The 24521-nt window shown below is 38.6% G+C and overlaps 1 protein-coding gene across 50 annotated transcripts in view; it reads right to left on the bottom strand.

The window, feature by feature from the left end:
- The window catches only part of NEB (nebulin), a 193599-nt gene that overhangs the window by 84212 nt on the left and 84866 nt on the right, over nt 1-24521 (bottom strand). For 33 of the 50 annotated variants that reach the window (XM_050969087.1, XM_050969101.1, XM_050969094.1 and 30 more), the window contains 24 exons: nt 24035-24139; nt 23821-23928; nt 22335-22646; nt 21393-21596; nt 20168-20272; nt 19954-20061; nt 18532-18843; nt 16748-16951; nt 16045-16149; nt 15110-15217; nt 14221-14532; nt 12935-13138; nt 12203-12307; nt 11436-11543; nt 10156-10467; nt 8922-9125; nt 6999-7103; nt 6727-6834; nt 5770-6081; nt 4264-4467; nt 3956-4060; nt 2935-3042; nt 1873-2184; nt 989-1192 (listed from right to left, as the gene is read on the bottom strand). In XM_050969087.1, the coding sequence (XP_050825044.1) occupies nt 989-1192; nt 1873-2184; nt 2935-3042; nt 3956-4060; nt 4264-4467; nt 5770-6081; nt 6727-6834; nt 6999-7103; nt 8922-9125; nt 10156-10467; nt 11436-11543; nt 12203-12307; nt 12935-13138; nt 14221-14532; nt 15110-15217; nt 16045-16149; nt 16748-16951; nt 18532-18843; nt 19954-20061; nt 20168-20272; nt 21393-21596; nt 22335-22646; nt 23821-23928; nt 24035-24139 (4374 nt within the window). The remainder of the gene's footprint in view (nt 1-988; nt 1193-1872; nt 2185-2934; nt 3043-3955; nt 4061-4263; nt 4468-5769; nt 6082-6726; nt 6835-6998; nt 7104-8921; nt 9126-10155; nt 10468-11435; nt 11544-12202; nt 12308-12934; nt 13139-14220; nt 14533-15109; nt 15218-16044; nt 16150-16747; nt 16952-18531; nt 18844-19953; nt 20062-20167; nt 20273-21392; nt 21597-22334; nt 22647-23820; nt 23929-24034; nt 24140-24521) is intronic. The other 17 variants (XM_050969125.1, XM_050969136.1, XM_050969116.1 and 14 more) reach the window with 14 other exon arrangements.

The raw sequence follows: 24521 nt of genomic DNA, 5'->3' as shown, positions 1-24521 counted from the left end.
AACTTATTTTCACCCTTTCTGATATATATCTGATCTCATCTTGGACAGTTGGTCCAGCTCCCATTGAATCCAATGGCGAAACTCCCACTGAGGCAACATAAACAGGACTAGGCTACTTTTTACTGAAATTGAACAAAGACATTGGGTCTAAATTAAGCCCTTTTGGATTCTGAATAATCTTCTTTTGGTTAATTCATTTTTCCCCAAAAATGTTCCTCTCTAAAGTTTTCCCTCATTCTCCAATTCACACTAGATTGGGAAGTAAATTCATCCATTCTTTGGCATAGCTGTACTGTGAAGGACAAGACTAGCTATTCAGTTTTAAACTATATGTATTAGCTCTATGAGCTAAGATCAAGTGTTTTATTGGGTTTGATAGGTTGCTTTTGGCAGGATCCTCTTCTAGTTGAGGTGATTGCTTTATTTAATGTGTTTAAATACATAAACTTAGTCATTTTGTTGCACTGTTCACAAGGGGAAGCACTGAAGTTATTTTTAAAATTAATTTTATACATATATATACTATTTTATATTACTTATAAATATAACACTTTAAAGCGGAGAGACAGTTTTATGCAATAGAGAAACCATAAACTGTTCAATCTTCCTTTTTGAAGGTTTATTCCAATTTACTTCCATGTTAATAGGTAGACTCTCATTGACTTCAGTGAGAGAGATATTTGTGTCCAAATGCCGGGGGAGATAGTCAGAACTATGGTCTGGAACTGGTAGATTGTTTTAATAATTGTTTGATTATTTGTTTGAAATATATACTGTGCAATGATTTGAATTCCTTTCAGTGACAGGGTTTCACATTACCCTGTTTATTCCTTCATTAATGGTTACTGGGGAACGCCTACTTCTAAAACCCTGGCAGTCCCTGGCAGCTCAAATTCTATATAAAACATACTGTTTCCTCTTTTTATTTTAAATAATAAAATACAATATGCACAGGGACACTCAAGCACAAATGTAACACTTTTCTTACGCCACTTTGATTCAAAGAATTAGTCTTCGCCAGCACAATCTCTGGTGTGTCAATAATACTGGTAAATTTCAGTTCATCTGGTCGCGTTCGATACAATCTGTTATTCAGGAGCTCTTGAGCTTTCTTCACTCTATCCACATCTACTGAGCCATCTGGCATCCAGCCAATGCCACGCAGCCATTCCAGGTCTGACTTGTACACATTCTACAAACAAACATAATTGCATTATTAATTATATATGGCTAGTGTGTGAGTTTATTCTCAGCGCATCGCCAGGGGCTACTTTGCACTGCCCAAAGAGCAAACCACAAAGGGAACTGACTGTCACACAGCAGGACTGTAATCAAATAACCCTGACTCTTAGTCTCTTGAAAACACTCCCTGCTTTCTTACAAATTGATTTCATGAACATTCCAAAACTGGAAATAGATAAACTGGACTCATAACGGATGCCTGCATCAGCATCATGATCCCTCTGTAGTAAAGAGTTCATTGATGATACATAATTGCTAAGGCACAAAAGAAATGCTTCAAAGAAAGCACACAAATCCTTGTCAGTCTTCACACCACATTCCCCCACATATAGGCACAAACTCAGTAGAAATTTACTAATGCATAAAAAGTACAACAGTGTTACCAAGGCAACTGTTCAAGTATGTTCAAAGTCACCACAAATAAGCACTGTGGGAATTCACAGCTAGGACCCACATTTGGGAAAAAAAAAATGAATACAACCACTGAAGAGCTGGTGAAGGAAGGAGAAACTGCAGAAAGTGTTGGGGTGATTATCATCATGTCACCCTGATGTGCCTACAGAGCCTTATATCTCAACAGTTACTAATGTGGCATCCCCCAACTTGTATATACTGTACAATCCTACTTACATCACTTTGTAGATCATAGGCCTTTCTTGCCTGGATCACATCATTCTGATCTGGCAGACATGTCCACTGGTGCAAATACTGACGGTAGTCAACTTCACTCACAAATGATTGGCATTGCTTGGCTGCTTGGACAGATACCATATCAACTGGTATAGTGACCCTGGCCTTTGAACTGTGATATGCCTTCCTGTACTCTCTGTCATTCTGCATCCTCATTACATGTGCAGCCCATGACAATTTGGGATCTTCCTTTGCAGTTCGGCATCCAATATAGTGGCCTTTCTGTTTCTCGTGGGTTTCCTTGTATTTGTACTAATAAACATAGAAAGTAAAACATTAGCAGAAACAGTCATAAATTGCAAGTCTACATGTTCTAAAGCAACTAGTGTTTATGTTTGTCCAGCTTGGGAAGGGATTTTAAAGGGTACTAGATCAGCACTTCTGAAATTCAGGTCCACTGTCCAGTGTCTCACGTTGGGCCCCCAAAAACTGATTCTCCAAATCACCAACAACTCTGGAAAATGTGGTCCATCTATCTTAACAGTTTAAAACCATGATAAAAGAAAAATACTTCAGAAGTCCCTCACTAGTTACAATACACAGATATTCCAATTGCTTGGTAAGGTTTATAAGCAATGCTACATTTTAGATTTGAACAGATAACATGAAAGCAGTAATGACAAAAATAACATCCTTGAATTCTGTATTGGAAGCAGCAGAAATATAGTCTGTGCTTCAATTACTGAAAATGTTTGGTGGCTAAAAGTTACAGTGTATTGCAAAATAGCTCTCTGAACCTACTTTGATACCACAAATACAAAATACAATGTTCAGTTATCATTAATATTTTACCAGTAGCAAACTTTAAGTTCTATTAGAAAGAGAGGGTCAAGACAGGATTTAAAATAATGCAAATATACAAGACAGCATGCTGTTCAGATATGAGTACACAACAGCTTTGAACTGAGCTTAGCTAGCTACACAGCTGTCTGCTGTGTTTGATATGAGGATGAATGTCCATGGCCTTTCATAGAAATGAAAGGGAGGGAACAGAGATTGTACCTCACTCGCAATATCTCTGGAAGCTCTGGCATGTTTGATAGAAATGGCATCAGCTTTTAAGTCATAATCTTTCATCTTGGCATCTTCCCAAGCTTGCTGATAATGTTTCTGTCATCAAAATCAGAGATACAATTTTAGAATTCATTTTTCTCATAAATCATATTTTCACTAGATTTATAGCATGGAAGTTTTCATTTGATCCTTAACAGTTTTGTGGGTTACAAAAATTATTCCTATCTCTTTAACTGATAATTACTGCACACATGTCATGATTAATTATATAGATTCCAAACCTGTATTCTGATCCACAGAGTCATGTGCCCACCTGCAGTCCCACTGACTTCAGTGAGACTCTATATGTCGAAGGATGCCCCCCACATATAGCATATTGCAGGAATGTTGCCTTAGATGCAGCAGATCAGATCCATTCACACTGTGGGCATCACTGATATTTGCTGCATGGTATTTTGGCCTATAATATCTTTTTCAAACCCCAAACTTCCCAAAGGAAGTTGTCATAAAGAGGACAATTCAGGCAAGGGTACATATTATACTTTCAAATCCCACTGTTTCTTTCTTTTCTTATCAACACATTACATGTTTAACTAGACAGTCAATATGGTGATCTAGGTGTTATGGTGATACACTCTATTTATGAATAACAAATAGGCAACAAGTCCGTGTTTTAGATCTTGGGTCAGAATCACTGCTGGCATAAGTGGGTGAACAAAAGGAGACAGAGAGAGAGGAATGCCACTGACCCCCGATTAATTAATCTGGTCCATTGTGCTTCATGAACATTGTGCTCATTAAACCATATTATGCTGCTTAAATGAATCATAATAGTTCTTCATCTACATTCTAAAATACAAAACAGTACAAAAAACAAAGATAGTAAATCTGTGCTTATGTCAGAACCCGGAAGTTCTTAATAAGAGTTCTGAAACAGGGCAGGCTAAAAATGATGCATGTGGCAATGTTCATTTCAATAAACATTACATATTTTAATTGAAGATCTTACATTGCTGATGTTCAGAGCATTGACTTTGGATTGCATCATCTGAGGGGTGTTAGCAGGTAGGGTGAACTGTATCTTCTCTTTATTCCAGGCTTCATGATAGAGAGGCTAATGAGAAAGTAAAGACATCATTATTCAATTACAGTGTGAAAGATGCTGTACTATGTTACTTTCTAATTAACTGATCTCATGGTATGAACTATTATGTACATTAGGAATTCTCATTTTATGATTTTTTAAGGCAAGTGAAGGATAAACAAAAATGACAGCATGAATGCAGAAAACTTATGGTAACATAAAAGCCAGCTAACCTCACTGATCTGCTTAGAATTGATTTTAGCCAGGACAACTGGCAGTGGGTCAACAATGCTAGTGAATTTCAATGTTTCTGGCCGCTGACGGTATAATCTCTCATTCAGGAGTTCCTGGGCTTTCTTCACTCTATCCACATCCACAGAGCCATCTGGCATCCAGCCAATGCCTCGCAGCCATTCCAGGTCTGACTTGTACACATTCTACAAACAAACAAAAAATATTATAATTACAGAAAAAATTTCAGATACAAAACCTAATCTGTCCCCTATGCATCCAACAAATAGAGCAGAATTAGGATGGCATCCCCATCATCATAATTTTTCAGGCAACTGGTAAGTTTGAATAAAGTTTTGCAATTCCAATTACCACCTCAACATTCAAATATGAGTATTTTACCCACAATTGAACTTGGCCTCCCCAAGAGAGGCTGGAATTTGGAGAAGCCCAGATTCTAATATTCTAGAGTGCTCTCAACTGAAGAGAAGCATCCATAGCTTTACAAGCATTCACCATTAATCTATTTGCACATATGATTACTAATTGGCAAGTGTAATCATGGGAAATGCATTCACAAATTAAGCTCGAAATTACAAAAGCGCATTGACCTTAATCCTGCTAGTCCTAACATTGTGTGCAACAACAGGGAGCCTAAGCTTGTTGTGTTCCAGTGCAAGTGGGAGCAAAGTCTGTGAGTTGGAGAAAGCAAAGTTAAGTATTAGACATAGACCTCTGCACTAAGTGGAACTGTCAAGCTACTTGTGCACCTTCCACCCCACTCTCAAAAGCACAAGGAAAAAATGGATCAGAATATGGTTAGAGAATGAGTGTGTCAAAGGAGACATCCATTATACAATTCATACTCAGGTCTTACTCTTTCTAATAGTCAGGATTAATTTGGCAGCTCCATGCCAGTACATTTTTAATACAGAATAGGGTTTCTCCAGAGTTCTCACTCCTACAGTTACACATAAAACGCTCTGCGGGTGCAGTGTTTGAAAGTAAGCCTTTTGCATACACATTTTCACTCCTAACTTGCCTGGAAATCAAGTGGAGCAGGTCAGGAATTTTCAATCAAAATGATTTTCTGATGGAAAATGCTCTTTTCACATACTCAAAAATTTCTGGGGGAAACTTTAAATTTTGCTGGAAAATGACAGCTCATTGGGTGCCAGCCTCGAAGGCTCTGGACAATTTCACTTTCTGCCTGGGGAGAAAAAGTGAAATTGACAAGAACCCAATAGGCAAGGCCAGCAAGCAGAAAAAAAATCTGTCTTGATTCTCTCCAAATGGTATTTTTCTTGAAATTTCTTCCTGTGAAAAATTTCACCTTTGACTTTTCATCCTCAATTTGGAGCAAAAAATGTTGTTTGCAAGATCAGGTACATAATGGACAAATTCTACTCTAAAATGTTTGAATAGATATTTGCACACACACACACACACACACACACACACACACACACATCCCAGAAGACTTATTTTGCTTTTGTTTTTTAACTCACATCACTCTGCAACTCATAGGCCTTCTTAGCTTGGATCACATCATTCTGGTCTGGCAGACATGTCCACTGGTGCAGGTAATGGCGGTAATCAACATCACTGACCAGTTCCTGACATTTCTTGGCCTGCACAATTCCCAGCATGTCCACTGGGCTAGTGTATCTGGTCTTTGATTTCTCAAAATATTTCTTATACTCTCTGTCACTCTGGATCTTTGCTGCATGCATAGACCACATAATCTTTGGATCATCCCGTATGGTGCGGGCTCCAATATGGTGACCTCTCTGTTTCTCATATGCTTCTTTATACTTATACTATTGAAAACAGAAACAGTTCAGTTACGTTTTACATATTCATGGAAAAGTGAATAATGGACCAGATCCTCAGATGCATAATTCAGTTTTGTTCTATTAACATCAAAGCAGCTAGGCCAATTTATATCAGCTGAGGACACGGCCTACTTAACATGAGGCAAATCTGATACAAAATGAATACAAATTAGCACATAGTTGTAAAGATAGCAAAATAATCATCAGTGATCAGTACTGTCTCAGTTTAATAGTAATATAAGAACAAAAATAATTTATCGCAGACAAATATCCTTGATTCAGAGGTTGAAATCCCTAATATCCCCTCACTCCCTGTATATCAGTAATATCATGTGATATGTTAATATTTATAATATATATTTCTAGGTTGGTTTGTTTAATGTCAATAATTTTAATGTTACACTCTCTTCAGTGTGAAGTTGGATATTTTTCTGCACTTATCTGTTTCCATGGTGTTCATTTTTTTAAACCAGAATTTGATATACTAGTATTTTTAAATTATTTATTATTTTATTCCTATGTTTTGTCATTTTAAAGAATGCATATTTTAATTATTTCACAAGTTTACTAAAAATGAGAAAAACCCTTAATATACAGTTAAAATGATAGATTGGCAGAAGCAGCACATACTTCACTAGCAATATCTCTTGATGCCTTTGCACTCCGAATTGGAATTGCATCAGCTCTTATATCATAATCTCTCATCTTGGATTCTTCCCAACCTTGTGTGTAAAGTTTCTACAGAGAGGAAGACAAAATATGCGAGATGAAAATATAGTACTATACAAATTATTATAGAGAAAATGAAACCACACATTAAAAGAGATTCGTTAAAAGTGAAATGAATGCTTACCTATTTATGATTTTGTATTTGTTTGATATATTTTTAAAAATATTCTTACCTGGCTGACGTTAGCTGAATTGGCTTTTGCCAACAAAATCTCTGGAGTGTCTGGCATGACGTGAATTGTGGTTTTGTCAGCATTCCAGGCTTCTGTGTATAAACGCTGTGGAAGGGGGGAGAACAGTTTTTAAAAAGATTTTAATGAAACATTTAAATAAACACAGTTTTTGCAAGTGGAAGGAATTAATACTTTAAATCTACAGTGTTTTCAAACAAAAACTAAATTAGGCTTATAGGTGAATTTACTCCCATGTGTCTTAATATCAAATAATTTTATCAGCCAGCTTTTATAGCCAAAATATGGCTATACGATACATTTAGCACAATTAGCCTACAGCTCATCTAATGTCCATTGCAGCCAATGGGGAGACTCCCACTGATTATGGTGAGCTCTGGTTCAGGTCCCTGATAAATACAACTGTGAAGCTTGGGCTGAGACTCAAAGAAAGCTAAAGGTACATACTAGAATTGCATTGCCTGCTTGTGCCCAAAGAATTCTGCACACCTTGAGAAAATACAGTAAAACTGAAAGCAACAATTAGCAAAAGTCTACAAAACCAAAGTCTTGAACCAGAACATGGCATATATATAGCCAACTTCTGTACACATACCTACAAAACTAAGACCCACTCACTGAAAATACCCTAATAAATCAACAGGGACAGTTTGAGCAAATCTTTAATCCTCTGATACATTGTGATCTCCAACTGCAAAACCCAACTGGGTGACTTTCTCCTCCTTATTATGCCCCAATCTGCTCTGCAATGTTAATTGGCTGATTCAGCATTGCTGGCAGGCTGTATTGGGAGAAGGATTGTATCCGGGACTCTCTGGAATATATTTTTAGGGAGAAGGAGGAAGAGACAATTTGTGATGTTAATTACTCTACTCAGGCTACTATAAATGGGAGGCAGCCTTATTCCCGAGGGGACACAAGCTCTTGCCTCTGAGCTCTCAGTTGGCATACAGGAGGTGGTCCTCCAGTCTACACCATACAGCACAATAGCGTACATAACAGATGTCTCACTATTCTATATAGGTTCGTATACCATGCTCATCACTGTAATATCTGAGTGCCTTCCAGTAATCATTCAGCAACGTGTTGCTTAGCATTGCACCTTGTCCCAGATGGGTGTGCCCCTTATTTGGGGACACTATATTTGCATGTTTTGCAGCATTGTCTGAAATGGTTCTGCAATCTGCAAACAACCTCAGCCTTGCTTAGTAGGTCACTTTCCATAAAGGCATTCTGGCATATATTGAGTTGAGAGTTTTTAAAAATAAAAAACCCTATACAGTACAGCCAATCTGAAACTGGTGGGGAGAAGGAGGAATAGAAATTCACTAACAATTTTATTTCTGTTTTTAATCAACGATTGATTTTGATCCAATTTTCTGACCAGCTGTATTAGGCAGCCAGTGCAGATAACAGAGCACGGGGGTAAAATGCTCTAATACCAGTTAGAGGCCTTGTACATAGTCTTAGGCACCACTTAACCCCCAGATTAAGACCATAACACATGAAGCATAAGGTGTGTAGAGTGTCACATGTGGAACCTGGGCTCTGGAGTGAACATCCTCCTCTGTGGGAAACAACACTTCATCAGCAGGCCTCTGTGTCCTGTATTAAGTCATTTGGAAATTGCAATTAAAGTATAGCTGCACAGAGACTGCGTTAAAGAAATTCAGTCTGGAGGAGGAAAAACATCGATACCCTACATCTGAAAGAAAATGGGCCAACCTTCTTACCACGTGCAAAGGATCTAAAGGACTCTTGGTAACCACAGCTACCTAGCAGCAGATGCTGTCTGACATTTTGCTTCTTTGGGAACACTTACCTCTTTCAACCAAAGTGCATTGTCCATTCCATGAACCAACACTCAGAGTCAGTAACACCTGAGGATTTTTCTGGTAGACTCACCTTGTTCATTGTCTCAGCATTTTGCTTTGCCAAAACCAACTCCAGGGAATCGGTCACACTCGTAAATTTGATTTGGTCTGGCGGCTGGCGGTACTGCTTTTCACTCAGGATTTCTCCAGCTCTCTTAACCTTTTCAACATCTATGGAACCAATGGGGACCCAGCCTGTACCCTTCAGCCATTCCAGGTCTGATTTGTAAACAGCCTAAAATTTAATTAATGGTTAATCAGTCATTTGTAGGAACAATCAAATGAATATATGAATAAATGCAACTGATTTATACACTACTCACTTCATGTAACATTATTACTACAAAATGGTCATTTGATTCTGACACTCATTCTTCCAAGATAGATAAAATAATTATTACACAGCACAACGAATGGGAAAATGAAAGGACTCCACAGATGCATTATTAGGGCACCTCTGACAGATCAAAGATCAAGAAAACAGCAAGGATTTGGTGATTAAGGATCGGTAACAGTATATGGAAAATTTCACAAGCCAGTAGGGGTAGAAGCAGCCAAAGCAGAGACTACTGCATGGGGGAAGAAGTGGAGAAATTGGGGCCCAGCTGAGGCCACCCTTCCCCTGGATGCAGAACTGCACAGGGGAGACACCTCTGCATCCTGAGGGCACTAGGACCCAGACGGTGCCTATCTCAACTCCCCTTTCACTCCCCACATCAGGGAGCTGCAGAGAGGAGACAGCCAGAGATTCCAGCTGGTAGGGGCTGAAGCAGCCCAAGAAGGGATCTTTGGACTTCTGGACATTCGGAAAACTTTCTACAGTTTTGACTAGACTTTCTCTGGCCTGTGCTGATTGGCTGTTTGCTCCAACCCTCTCCTTCCACCTCCCAGTCTCTTCACCTGAGCTTCATTCCATACTACCCTCTCTTACCATCGTCTCACCTGCCCTATCTTCCTGACCATGTCCCCTTCTCTTTTCTTTTGATTTAGCTGATCCCTTCCTAAGTAACCCCCATCCCCACAAAAATCCATGGAATTAACATGACATTTGTTGCCACCTCATTGTTTACTCTGCTTGTTTGTTCTACCCCTTCCCCTACCCTGTGTCTGTCTCATCTTCAGGTCAGGGATATCTGCTACTCTTTGTTGGTACAGCACCTAGCACAATGGGGCTCCACTCTTGGCATGTAAAACACACATCTGTGTGCAGGCATATCAGGGTAAAATTGGGCCTATTGCATGTATTACATATATTGTGCACTCACATCACTCTGTAGCTCATAGGCCTTCTTAGCTTGGATCACATCATTCTGGTCTGGCAGACATGTCCACTGATGCAGGTAATGGCGGTAATCAACATCACTGACCAGTGTCTGACATGTCTTGGCCTGCACGATTCCCAGCATGTCCACTGGGCTAGTGTAGTTGGTCTTCGATTTCTCAAAATCTTTCTTGTACTCCCTATCGCTCTGGATCTTGGCTACATGCATTGACCACATCATCTTAGGATCATCCTGGATGTTGCGGGCTCCTACATGGTGGCCAAGCTGCTTGCGATACCCTTCTTTGTATTTGTACTAAAATAAAATATATTTATATTCACTGTGACAGTTTTCAATTCAGAAATGATGTACCCAGCTTAACTAAAACATGCATACCCTCATGCTGGAAAACAGCATGTTACACTTTCTTTAATATGCTATTTTATTTATTTCGTTCAGAAGAAGAGAAAAATATTTTAAGATATTCTATCTTGCTATCTCCATAAACATATTACTACTAAATTTACCTACCTTATCCCTTACAACTATCTACTTACTATCTTGTTTGTGGTCTCACGTCCTTTTAATTTTTTAGGATGCGCTCTTTCCTTAAGAATTTTATCATACAACATCTGCTGACAAATTAACATCAACTGGCACCTTTATCTTCCATTTAGTTAGGGATGCCAAGGACAAAACCAGCCTGGAGAGTGAACTGCCTTCTAATCCTTAACTGGTGTTGCCCTAGGTGAGGCACACTGGCAGAGTAGTGAAAGGGAGACTTTATTGTCAATGCTTATGGCATATCTGTTCCATGGATGACTTCAGTCACATGGGCTTTCAACACAACTTTTCAGCAGCATTAAAATCTTTCATGGCAGAAAAAGGGAATTGTTTAGGACTGTTAATATTTTTTTTTCTGGGGGACCTTTGAAGTATTTAATTCTAATCTCAAAAAGTAATAAATAGGTACTTTATAGAATCTCACAATGGGCCTGATCCAACACCCTTGTACTCAATGGAAACACTTCAATGGGCATAGGACTAGGCTTTATATTATTTATTTTATAACTGCAGTGTATATGTCTAAGGCATCCGTCACTGTAGATCTTGATATGGTTCTTTCCCTTCAGACACAAGAAGCATGCATTATAATTATTGGACTGCAATAGAATATATTGTACAATTTAAAAGCATTTACATGGAAAAAATATAGAGCACAAATTCTGAACTCTTTCCCATAAGAAACATGTCCCTGTAGATATAACAAAAAGGTTACTTACTTCACTGGCAATATTTCTGGATGCCTTGGCAGCCTGGATTGGAATGGCATCAACACGCAAGTCACAACCTCTCTTTTTCAATTCCTCCAAGGCTAATTTGTACAATTTCTATGAGAAAGGAAACGATTTATATTTTTATCTCATTAACCATGCACTTTATGCATCTCCCCTGTAGGTAAGCATGTTACACATTTATATAACAAAACCCATTAAATCACTAGAAAACATTATTAATGTTCAGCATGGGTAAACCTGATTTAAATATGACCCATAGCTACCTGCCCTAGGTAGTAGGAAAATGCACATTTTGAACATTTTATTGTATAAACCTGTCAGGAGTAAAGGAGTGGAAAGCAGGGGTGGTGGGAATCTAGAAGAATGAAGACCAAGAAATGGGGTGAAAGGTTTTCCCAGATGCAAACTTTTGCACTGTTGCAAATTCACATTATTTCATGAAAAACTTTTTTTCACAAGGACACTGGCAAAATGAAAAAGGGGAATTTCCAGGTGTGCTATTTATATATGTCAAGGGTTTACTACAGGATAAGCTTCTAGTTTAATGCTGGTAGTACTTTTGAAAATCAGAAGTCAGATACCAAGAAGATAACGTAAATTATAGCAAAAATCTGTCTTAACTAACATTGCTGGTCACACGTGGGACTATACAGATGAGCAGCATTATCATATTCATTGAAAAGCCAGAGATAACAAAACGGTACTGTCCAGAGCTCATTATTTCATCTCCTCAGCTTTTTATTGTTACCCACCTCACTGCAGTTTATTTGGTTGAGTTTTGCTAGCATGATTTCTGGAGTGTCAGGCATGACATGAATTGTAGTTTTGTCTTTGTCCCATGCTTCAGTGTATAAGCGCTAAGAAGGAATGGAAATGAAAGGTAATTCAGTAATAATCTACAGTAACTATCTATCAAATCTTGTCATTGTTACTCTAGCAAAACTCCTATTTATATACCTGAGAAGAGAGGTGCATATTTGGCTCCAAATTTAGACACTGATTACATCAGTTTACAATAATAAAAAGACTGAGGCAAACCTAAGATGTCTGGTGAGCTACTGCAGCTGACTACACACATATGCCCAAGAAACAGCGCACTGTGATATCCCGGAGAATCTCACTAACTTGATTCTTGCTTTACATGTCCCCATTTGTACTTAATAAGATAGGTCCTACCTACTGCTTTGCAAACATCCTGTTTTATCTCAGGACATCAACATTACTTTGAATCACGTAGGAGTTGGCAACATGTCCGTACATGGATACAAGTGTCCGTGGTAAAAATGTTGAGGTCGGTGGTAACTTTTCAAGAAACGTTGAATGGCTGAGTGACGTAACTCCCCAATGTCTGTCAGTATGTACAGTAATTTTGTCAAGTGTCCACCATGTAATACAGTGGTGCTGACCCCTAGGTATTCCTCATTTTCTGTCTTTAATCATGAGTAGCACAGCACTGATGTGTTACTTATCAAATCATTACTCACCTTATTCATTGTCTCTGCATTATTCTTGGCCAAGACCATTTCTAGAGAATCTGTCACACTAGTAAATTTGAAAGTGTCAGGAGGCTGACGGTATATTTTATCACTTAAGATCTCTCCAGCTTTCTTGGCTTTTTCAACATCCAGGGAACCAATTGGAACCCAACCAATGCCTCTCAGCCATTGGAGATCTGACTTGTAGTAATTCTGTTAACAAAGTAAATACAAAATACAGTCCTTAGTTCACTTTTCCAGATTATCATCCCAGTACATTTTATCTAAATTTTATGACTACTGAACAACTAGTTAGCTGTGAGTAAAACATACAGCATATGAAAAGGGAAAACAAAATAAAAGCTATAATATAGTAAAACCTGGATTTGGGCTAGAATTCAGGGGTGAAATACTGGTCCATTGAAGTAAATGGCAAAACTACCATTTCATTCACAGACTGCACCCTTGAAAAGCAATACCATGTTTAGCCATGTTTAGAACTCATCTCAAGTCTTTCTTTCTCAGGTTGACCTCTGAGACCCAAACAATGCTATCCAGCTACTCTACTTATGTTTTGATTTTTATCAATATCCTTTTTGGACATCTCTGCTTTCATCTTTTTACATACACCGCTCCTGGTCCCTACTCCCCACTCCAGCTATATTCCAGAATACTCTTTGTCTCTAGACTTTGTACCTTCCTCAATGCCACCCTTGCACAACCTGCCATTTACTAAGTGTCATGCATATTTTTTTGACTCAAGCTCCTCTCCAGTTACAACATGGTTATTCTGACTTAGCTTATTGTGGGTCAGAATTTTAGCCCTAGTGATAGTACTGAAATGCATGAAGCTTGGCAATTTTGCTTTGCAAGAATCTGTATGAACATTTCCTTTGATATATTGATCCATATAGGTGGATTCTTTACCCGTTCCTCATTTCACTTCAAGGTCCAGGTTTGAATAAAACCAAAATCTCAAAGTAGTGAATCTTAGTTAAAAATCACTGCATTTCCTCTGGATTAAAACCATGAGTAATTAAGAATTTCTCATAATTTCAATAATCATAAATGGGAACAAATGTGCTTAAACTGGACTTAAATTTGAACTAATTAAGGAGTCTTTTAATGGATTTAATCTGAGTTTCCATTTGTAACAAGACCTGTTACAATACTAGAATTGGTGTTTTATTGAGAACATTTGGCTCTGCTGTTATCACTATGTGAAATCATTTCTCATCTAAGGTACAGTATCAAATACAGTCATATTCTGGAACTGAAACAGAAACGGTACTTACGTCACTCTGTAGATCATAGGCCTTTCTAGCATGGATGACATCATTCTGATCTGGCAGACATGTCCACTGGTGAAGAGGATGTCTATAATCAATGTCACTGACCAGTTCCTGACATTTCTTTGCCATCACAATCCCCAGCATATCCACTGGACTATTATACTTGGTCTTCCATTTCTCAAAATCTTTCTTATACTCCCTGTCACTCTGGATTTTGGCAACATGCATAGACCATACCATCTTGGGATCGTCCTGTATGTTGCGGGCGCCTATGTGGTGGCCAAGTTGTTTGCGATACCCTTCTTTGTATTTGTACTGAAGGAAAAAGCAAAATATAATGTTCCGTTTATTAATAATGTTGTGACTATTAATTTTAAATAGTTCTAACACAAAACTCTCTACAAATTATTTATAAACTATAGCTAAGATGCTTTCAAGGTATTTTATCAAAGTGGTGTCATGGGCTTGCATTCTAGGCAACTGGATTGTGAATTAGAACTTTTAAATGGGATAGACATTCTGGGATATAAAGAATTATTAAACTTACTTTTTGTAATGTTAAAGAGAAATAATTGTGATATGCATGAACTATGGGGTTTTTTTTAACAATTAAAGATGTAATTAATGAAATAGGTCTTTTTTGGCCTAAAATTATGTACAACAACAGACTTTTATCTATGCTACGCATGTGAAGTTGAATCTCTTAGTATTTTAATTTGTAATTATTTTATTTTACAATTTAAATGTTTAAATATATGCACTACAACTTTACAACATGTAAACCACATCTTCATTGTTTAATCAAAGCTCTTATTGCAGAATTTACATATGGAATTTACAGAATGCAAAGGTCCCATGTAACTATGTAGAGAAATAAAGAGCAGTTTCTTACATCACTGGCAATATCTCTGGATGCTCTGGCAGTTTTGATGGGAATAGCATCAATTCGCAAATCACAGCCTCTCTTCTTTGCCTCTTCCATGGCTAGTTTATATAGACTCTATGAAAAGAACTAAACAGAGTTAAATTCTCATAGCTGGACTATGCATGTTGCCTTCTCTGCAAAACAGTTAGCTCAGAAAGACAACAACGAAAAGAATTATCATACGATCTATTCGGATCTAACAGTTTAATTTTCTTAACTGAAAGAGCCAGATCATCATCGGGTGTAAATTTAGATCAGCTGAGGATCTGGGTGAAAGAGTCTAGCTAATGGTTGTACTATTTGTCTATCTTCTTCTTTAACTGATGTAGAATAAAATACCATTTTACAGACCACACTTATAGTGACAACTTCTCCACTGTAAATGGATTATATCTTACTTTCCAAAGCAACCATCTATTGATGCTTATATATTTTCCCCTTACTTACCCTGATCAGAAGGACTTTAGCTCTTAAGAATCAAATTAGACATTATTTGTTTGATATTTTCAAATACAAGATGAATTTCACAAGTTTTTAGCATTAGTAACTTTAAAAGAAGGAAACTCAGCAATTCACTGGAGAACCATTTTTGGACCCTTAGCTCATACTGATGATCACTTACAAGAGATTTATCTGTTTGAAGTGAGTGGGACTCTTCTCAAAAAGGTGTTCACCAACATGAATAAAGGTTCCACAATCAAACCTGAAGACTACTATATTGGAATATGGAAAACATTTTGATGTTGACTTTTTGGCAGGTCAATGTTATGGGATAAGTCAGAAAACATAGTGTAAATATTTATCTCAAGTTTGTTAAAATATATTTTGGCCAAGCCAATCACACAGCATGATTCCACTTAGATTGTTATTACTCTCATGACACAAACTGTGCTTTTGCTCACCTGACTGTAGTTGACCTTGTTCTGTCTTGCCAACGTAATCTCTGGTGTGTCAGGCATCATGTGGATTTCAGTCTTGTCTTTATCCCAGGCTTCAGTGTATAAACGCTGCAAATGAAATAACAAACCAACAGCAGTAAACAATACAGTAATCAACATACGAAGACCTCATAAAACATAATAAAGTATTTTAATAACATTACTTCAAGTAATGCCTAAAAATCATATAATATCTATATTCACACTAACCTCTTTCCAGGTCAAGATTCTGAAATGGCTTCAATTTCAAAAACGTGCTTAAGTTGCAAGATTTCCATTAGAAAATACTCCTGTTCTTGCTTATTTTGCACTCACTCTGTGCATAGGGACTAATAAAAACCTCAGCAAAGTCAATTGAAGACTCACATTGACATTAATGAGCTTTGAATCAGGTCCACAAAGTGTAGGCAAGCACCGAGGCCCTGAATACTACGACAAATTATTTTAATGTATGGACATTTTCAGAGACAACTGGTTCCCAGCTATTTTACAAATCGCTACAATATGTGTCTCAGACTATACATAATTGATCATTATAGCCCGGGTCTAATACACATTTGGTAATGTAATTTGGGTCTAATATATATAATAACAAATTACATTTGTAATTATATGTATCTTTAACGGTTTGCAGCACTAGTATCTTTCTCACAAAGCTAGGACTCACCTTATTCATTGCTTCTGCATTATGCTTGGCCAAGACCATTTCTAAAGAATCCGTTACACTAGTAAATTTAAATTTGTCTGGTGGCTGACGATATATATTGTCACTAAGGATCTCTCCAGCCTTCTTGGCTTTTTCAACATCCAGGGAACCAATTGGGACCCAACCGATGCCTCTCAACCATTGAAGATCTGACTTGTAGCAATTCTATTAACAGTGAATACAAAGGTAACTATTTAGTTAACATACCCAGTTAAACATTCCATTACTTCTCATGCAGGGACTGCGCAAGCCCTGTACACTGAAACAACCCCCTCCTCCCTCTCTGCACTGGTTTTTAGCCAGCCAGCTACAATCTTTCCCCTCAGTTTAGGCATATATTGCCTCCCCATCTTCCTCAGGTATCCTCCATCCTACTACCTGTCAGGAAAAGCCTGAGAGAAAATATGGGATTTTCATTATGCACTGAAGGTCAACAGTCTTGGATCAATAAGGCCATGAATTTCATAGCTGAGGGACTTCCACTAAGGACACCCTCACTCAGACATCCAAATTTACAGCGGTGAGCTTGGGAGCCTGACCTGAGCTTGAAGGATGAAACCTTCCCACAAGTTTCACCAAGAAGCCACTCCATAGACACTACTGTGGGCATGGCTCACTTTGATTCCCCCCTCAAGTGCGTTTAAGATCTAATCAATCCGCATAATTCATACACCCACTGACCGTGACCTTGACTTTATACAGCCACAGTGAAAATAATCATGGAACAGCACTTTGTGATGGGGACCAGGTGTGACGTTCCCTTTCAGAGCTTTTTTTTAGCCTGTCTCACTGCACAACAGAACTATTGAACCACCATTCCAGAGGTTTCAGATCCTCTGCACCCACCAAAAGGGCAAGATATTATGCTGAAAGCATAATTTACTATGCATCTGTGATCACTGATACACAAGGCTCCGTGTTTGTCATGGAGGTCATGGATTCCATGACTTTCTGTGACCTTCATGACTTCTGCAGCAGCCCTGTGTGGCTGGCCCAGGAGCTGTCTGAGCTTCTGCAGTTCCCCGGTCAGTTGCACTGGCTGCTGCAGGGGCAGTCTCAGGGTCCCCTCCCCCCAGCAGCAGGAGTTTGGGTGTGGGAGAGCTCAGGGCTTGGGGCCACTGCTTACTTGGGGTGGGGTCCTCTCCCTCATCTCCCCTAGCTCCACATGCTGCCTCTGCCAACAGTCAGGCACCGCCCTGGCAGCTCCCATTGGCCGTGGTTCTGAGCCAATGGGAGCTGCAGAATCGGGGCTGGGGTGGAGTGGAAGCAGCATGTGGTGCTCTAAGGAGCTGGGGCTGCTGCTTCCCAGGAGCTGGGTAAGAAGCTTGCCCCAGCCCCAGCCCCTCCCCCCCACAGCACCCGCATCTCCCCTGGGCTGCGACTCTCCACCCTGCGCCCCCCTCCCCATCACCTGGGGTGCTTCCCCAGGTTGTAGCCCCCTTCCCTAGCACACAACTCACTCCCAAACACCTGTGCTCCCCTCCCCAGCACCCACAGCACCCTCCCGGGTCATGCCCCCCACCCTCCCCAGCACCCACAGCACTTCCCTGGGCTGCACCCCACTCACCATGAGCCTCCTGCCCACAGTTTTAGTCAGGAGTATTTTTAGTAAAAGTCACGGACAGGTCACCGGCGGTAAACAAAAATTTATGGTCTGTGACCTGACCATGACTTTTACTAAAAATACCCCTGACTAAAACGTAGCCTTACTGATACAACTGGGAGCTCTCTCATTCAGTACTTACGTCACTCTGAAGCTCATAGGCCTTTCTAGCATGGATGACATCATTCTGGTCTGGCAGACATGTCCACTGGTGCAGAGGATGTCTATAATCAACTTCACTAACCAGTTCCTGACATTTCTTGGCCAGCACGATTCCCAGCATATCCACTGGACTATTATACTTGGTCTTCCATTTCTCAAAATCTTTCTTGTACTCCCTGTCACTCTGGATCCTGGCTACATGCATAGACCACATCATCTTGGGATCATCTTGGATGTTGCGGGCTCCCACATGGTGGCCTAGCTGCTTGCGATACCCTTCTTTGTATTTGTACTGTAGGTAAAAAAATAAAGTTCAACAAATTTCGGGCTTCTTGTTAAGAAAATATCCCATAGCAATTCTCTGGAGTCTTCATGGTTAGTGGAGAGTTTGGACACTTTTATGTGAATATATGTCATTTCATAAAGTATTATTTCTGAGTGCTAAAGCACGCATGACACCTAGAACTTAGGAAAAGGCTTAGACACAAGAGTCCCTTAAATATGTAAATACAGTAACTCCTCACTTAACGTTGTAGTTATGTTCCTGAAAAATGCTGCTTTAAGCGAAATGATGTTAAGCGAATCCAATTTCCCCATAAGAATTAATGTAAATGAGGGGGTTAGGTTCCAGGGAAATTTTTTTCATCAGACAAAATATTATATTATATATATATATATTATATATATATATACACACACACAGAGTATAAGTTTTAAACAAACAATTTAATACTCGTACACAGTGATGATGATTGTGAAGCTTGGCTGAGGTGGAGAGTCAGAGAGTGGGATATTTCCCTTAGTGCTAAATGATGAACTAGCAATTGGCTGAGTCCTCAAGGGTTAACTCTCTCACTCTACAAAGCAGCAGGAATGGAGGGAGATATGTGCATTTCCCCTTTAAGTACACTGCCTTGTTAATTAGATCAGCTTGATTAGACGGCAGCAGCTGCAAGCTCCCTCCATTCTGAGCCCAGGTATGTCCCCCCTGCTCTACGGAAGATGGGCTAAGCGGGGTGCAGGGGGACACCATTGACATTAGATAACACCTCAACAGAAAGATTAATTCATCTAAAAATACTGACTAGCAGTTATTATTAAATAAGAGAAATTAGTTAGAACTAAAACTAGGCAGGATAACTTCATTTGTCACACCCCTCAAGCCATCAAACAGAGATCCTCAAATAGACAACAGACACCGGGAATGTAATCTTGCCACAGATAAAAGTAAGAACAGGCCTACAGGAACAATACAAAAGATTTTATTCTAGGTGTTCTCCTATTGATTGTTCAGAAAGAGTTTTGCTTGATACACGATTGTGTTGATGGAGCATGCCTCTAACTGCTCACTGTGAACTTGAGACCTCTGAAAGTGTGAGGAGAAGGGTCTGAGTTTACTAACCTCACTTGCAATATCTCGGGAGGCTTTAGCTGTCCTGATTGGAATGGCATCTACCCGTAGGTCATAGCCTTTCTTCTTGTCCTCTTCCATTGCAAGTCTGTACAGTTTCTTAAATCATAACAAATATTCATTACATTTCAGAAATAATGCACTTTATTTTCATCTAAATAGTCTCACATGCTGCCTTTCAATTTTTAAGCAAGGCATCACCTACCTCACTGTAATTCAATTTGTTCTGCTGCGCCAATACAATATCAGGGGTATCTGGCATCACATGGATACTAGTTTTATCTTTATTCCAAGCTGCTGTATATGAGCGCTGAAAAGCAAACAGTAAATATATAAGATGTTCCAAATCATGAAAACCTAAGTCATTAATAGGGTAAGATATAATTCTGACTCAATCAAGATCATAAATCCTAAAAACTTCATGCAGTCCAGAACAACTGTAACTAAAACTAAAATAACAACAGAAATTCTCTTCTTTGCACTGACCTGGAGACCCATTGCAAGTTACAGAATTTTAGTAATTAATTAATAAAGGTCATCTACTGATACTCTCATTCACATTGAATAGTACCTTGCTACACCAGACCGCACAATGATTTCAGTAGGATTTTTGAGTGACGTGTCATTCCACAGGTTAAATTCTGGCTCTACTCTAGTCAATTGGAATTTTTCTTCAAAGGGACAAAGATATCACCCCACATGGTTAATCAAGTTTGAATTACAGCAAATACAGCAAGTGTTGCACATCACCGAATGCAATTTTTCCATTATCTTTGTCAATGATGGTTCAGCTTCAACTATTTAATACTTCATAATTTTCTGGCAAATAATGGATTAGATATTTTGGGAGTATAATTAAGTCTTACTAATACGGCAATTCACTACAACCTCTGCCACTAGATCAGAGGGATTAGAGGTAAGGGTATGGATACTATGTTTTTTGAAGATCAAAAAATGCAAATTAGCAAAGAGCTATACAATAATGAGATGTTTTGGGGAAACAATTCACATGAGATATAGATGAGTATCTTTCTTAGGTATAACTGGCCAGTTTTCTTCACAATCACGATAAATACTTGAAAAAGAAATAAACAGCCTAGTTCTTTACACTGAGAAATTATTTTATAACAAAAAAAATCTCAAAACATACAATCAAACTCTTGGTAAAATCTTTTTCATGTTTCTGATTATAAACATAAGCAATTATTAAATATATATTTTAAAAATATACTTTTGCTATGTGCTAGACACTCAAAATACAAAACAAAACTACTCCAGTATAATGGAAATAAATCCTTGACATTCAATGAAAAGGCTCTAGTATTGTAATGCAAATGTCTTTATTATGCATAAAAACCAAAAAACAAAACATTAGTATCAGGAAAAACGATATTATTTTAATTCTAGTTGCAAATAAATAGAAAACTCACTTGGTTCATAATTTCAGAATTGTGCTTTGCCAGGACCATTGGTAAAGAATCAAGCAGGCTATTAAATTTGATTGTGTCTGGGTGTTGCCGGTAGATATGGTCACTCAGGATGTGGGCTGCTCTCTTATTCTTCTCATCATCCAGAGAGCCAACTGGGGACCAGCCAATGCCTCTCATCCACTGAAGATCTGACTTATATACAACCTGGAATTAAAGAGGAAGGCAAGGAAGTTTACTATTTTAGCTAGACAACATGAACATTTTTTTTCTCCAATGTAAAGCAGCACCAATTAAGGAGATTCTCACTGTTTAATCAATATCATATAATGACAGAGGTCATTACCTCACAGCCCTCTGACAGGGCTAGTTCAATACTGACAGATTCTGAATTCTGCCTACACCGCTACCCGACAAAAATCTTGCTCCACCTACTAGAAGTTCTGTTTCAGTCAGGGTGGAGATTAACCTAAAACTGGCATGGAGATAACCCAGACACTCAAGGTGAATTTTGGTAATTACAGACATTTCTTTTCCTCTCTCAGATATCAGAGATAAGAAGGACCTCAAGCTCTGGACATGTCACTTTTACAAACAAAACAGTGTATATTTACAAACATGAAACTCAGATGCTTTTACCCCCTCCCTGACCTACTGAGAGTTCAAATCCACTGCAGAAAATCTAACTCCATAGTGCACAAGAGGAGATCAGTACTTAGGATGCAAAAGGAAGGCTACATGCCGCAAACCATGAACTAATTAACCTGTGGAATGGTACTGGCAGCATTCAGAAAATACCCACCTATCCCGTATGTTGCAGCAAAGGTCCTTGCAGGAAAAAGAGCTCAGAAATGGAGGCTTTTAAATACATTTTTTACATAGGATGAAAAAACTTAACTAATAAAACACTTGAGTTGTCACAGAGCTAGTAAAAGTTGGACTTACATCACTCTGAAGATCATAGGTTTTCCTGGCATGTACAACATCGTTCTGGTCTGGCAGACATGTCCACTGGTGCAGAGGATGTCTATAATCAACTTCACTAACCAGTTCCTGACATTTCTTGGCAAGTACAATTCCCAGCATATCCACGGGAGTATTATGCTTGGTCTTCCATTTCTCAAAATCTTTCTTGTATTCCCTGTCACTCTGGATCTTGGCTACATGCATAGACCATACCATCTTAGGATCATCCTGGATGTTGCGGGCTCCCACATGGTGGCCTAGCTGTTTGCGATACCCTTCTTTGTATTTGTACTGTAGGTTTAAAAAAAGTTCAATTAGTTTCAGGGGGATTTGTTAAGAAAACAACCTATAATCCTAGAGCAACTCCCTGGAGGACTTCTTCATAAACGGAGACTGTAGAGGCTTTTATGTGAAATGTTCTGTTCACAGAGTGTGGAATCTGAGTGCTAAAGCAATCATACGGCTCTCTGCATAAAAAGAGGTTTGGACACAAGAGTTCCTTAAACATGTAAATAAGAAGATGTCTTTGTGGCTAGGTCTGGTTGCCTATATGCCATTGGAATGTATGGAGAGGAAAACTACAGCTTCCTCTGCCTGAGACATTGTAGCCAAGCTATTTCTTATTCCTTGGTCTGGCTCCCCAGAGGTCAGAATTCAGTTTCTCTCTATGAAGTGCCCATCAGTTGTTTACTCAGCTGACAGTGTCTACCTGGTTATAATGGTCTTAAACACAAAGCACTTGCAGAAACAGCAAGAAAATCATAAAATATAACAGATAAAATAAAATATGCCTAGCAAATGTAGTAGAACACATTGTTAAACTGATACTGAATTTGGTTGCTAAGAATCAAAATAGAAAATAGACCTTCAACATTACAATATTAATTTAGCTTGACAGTCTCCAAGAAAAAAAGTTTTCCCTTTTACTGCAGATAAGCCACTGGATTATGATCATAAACATCTGATATTTTCTACTAGCATTTGGCCTATATTCCAGTCCAAGAGGGTAATGCCTTTGCATGAAGTCTAATCATTAAAAGGCCAAACACATTTGTTTTCAAATACCAATTTCAATTAAGTGGGTATGTTACTGGAAAAGGTCTGACTGGCATCAACGGTAGGTTACACTGCAAGAAAAAGATTAATTTAGCTAAAACCATTGAGTAGCAATTATAAAATAAGAGACATTAGTTAGAATTAAAACTGGACAAGATGACCATTTGTCACACCCCTCAAACCATCAGGCAGAGATCCTCTAATTGACAACACATATTGGGAGTGGATCATTGCCACAGATAAAGTAAGAACAGGCCTATACAGAAGATTTGATTCCAGTTGCACTTCTATTTATTGTTTGGAAAGTGTGTTGCTGGATACATGATTGTGTTGATGAAACATGCCCTTAACTTCTCATTACAATGTTGAGACCTTGAAACTGAGAGGAGAAGGGTCCAAGTTTACTCACCTCACTTGCAATATCTCGGGAGGCTTTAGCTGTCCTGATTGGAATGGCATCTACCCGTAGGTCATAGCCTTTCTTCTTGTCCTCTTCCATTGCAAGTCTGTACAGTTTCTTAAATCATAACAAATATTCATTACATTTCAGAAGTAATGCACTTTATTTTCATCTAAATAGTCTCACATGCTGCCTTTCAATTTTTAAGCAAGGCATCACCTACCTCACTGTAATTCAATTTGTTCTGCTGCGCCAATACAATATCAGGGGTATCTGGCATCACGTGGATACTAGTTTTGTCTTTATTCCAAGCTGCTGTATATGAGCGCTGAAAAGCAAACAGCAAATATACTAAGATGTTGGAATCATGAAAACCTCAATTATTAAAATGATAAAATATAATTCTGACTGAATATGTGTGATCTAAATGAGTAATCCTAAGAGTTTCATGTAGTCCAGAACAACTGTAACTAAAACTAAAACAACAATAAAAGTTCTCTTGTTTGCACTGACCTGGAGACCTATTGCAAATTTCAGTATTTTACTTATTAATGAATAAATGTCAGATACTGAGACCCTCACTCATGTTAAGAACACAAGAACGGCCATACCAGGTCAGACCAAATGTTCATCAAGCCCAGTATCCTGTCTACCGACAGTGGCCAATGCCAGGTTCCCCAGAGGTAGTGGACCTAACAGGCAATGATCAA

Source organism: Gopherus flavomarginatus, chromosome 10, assembly GCF_025201925.1.
Source record: "Gopherus flavomarginatus isolate rGopFla2 chromosome 10, rGopFla2.mat.asm, whole genome shotgun sequence".
Classification (NCBI taxonomy): domain Eukaryota; kingdom Metazoa; phylum Chordata; order Testudines; family Testudinidae; genus Gopherus; species Gopherus flavomarginatus.
The sequence above is the reverse complement of the archived record's forward strand: the minus strand, read 5'-3'. Positions and strand labels throughout refer to the sequence as shown.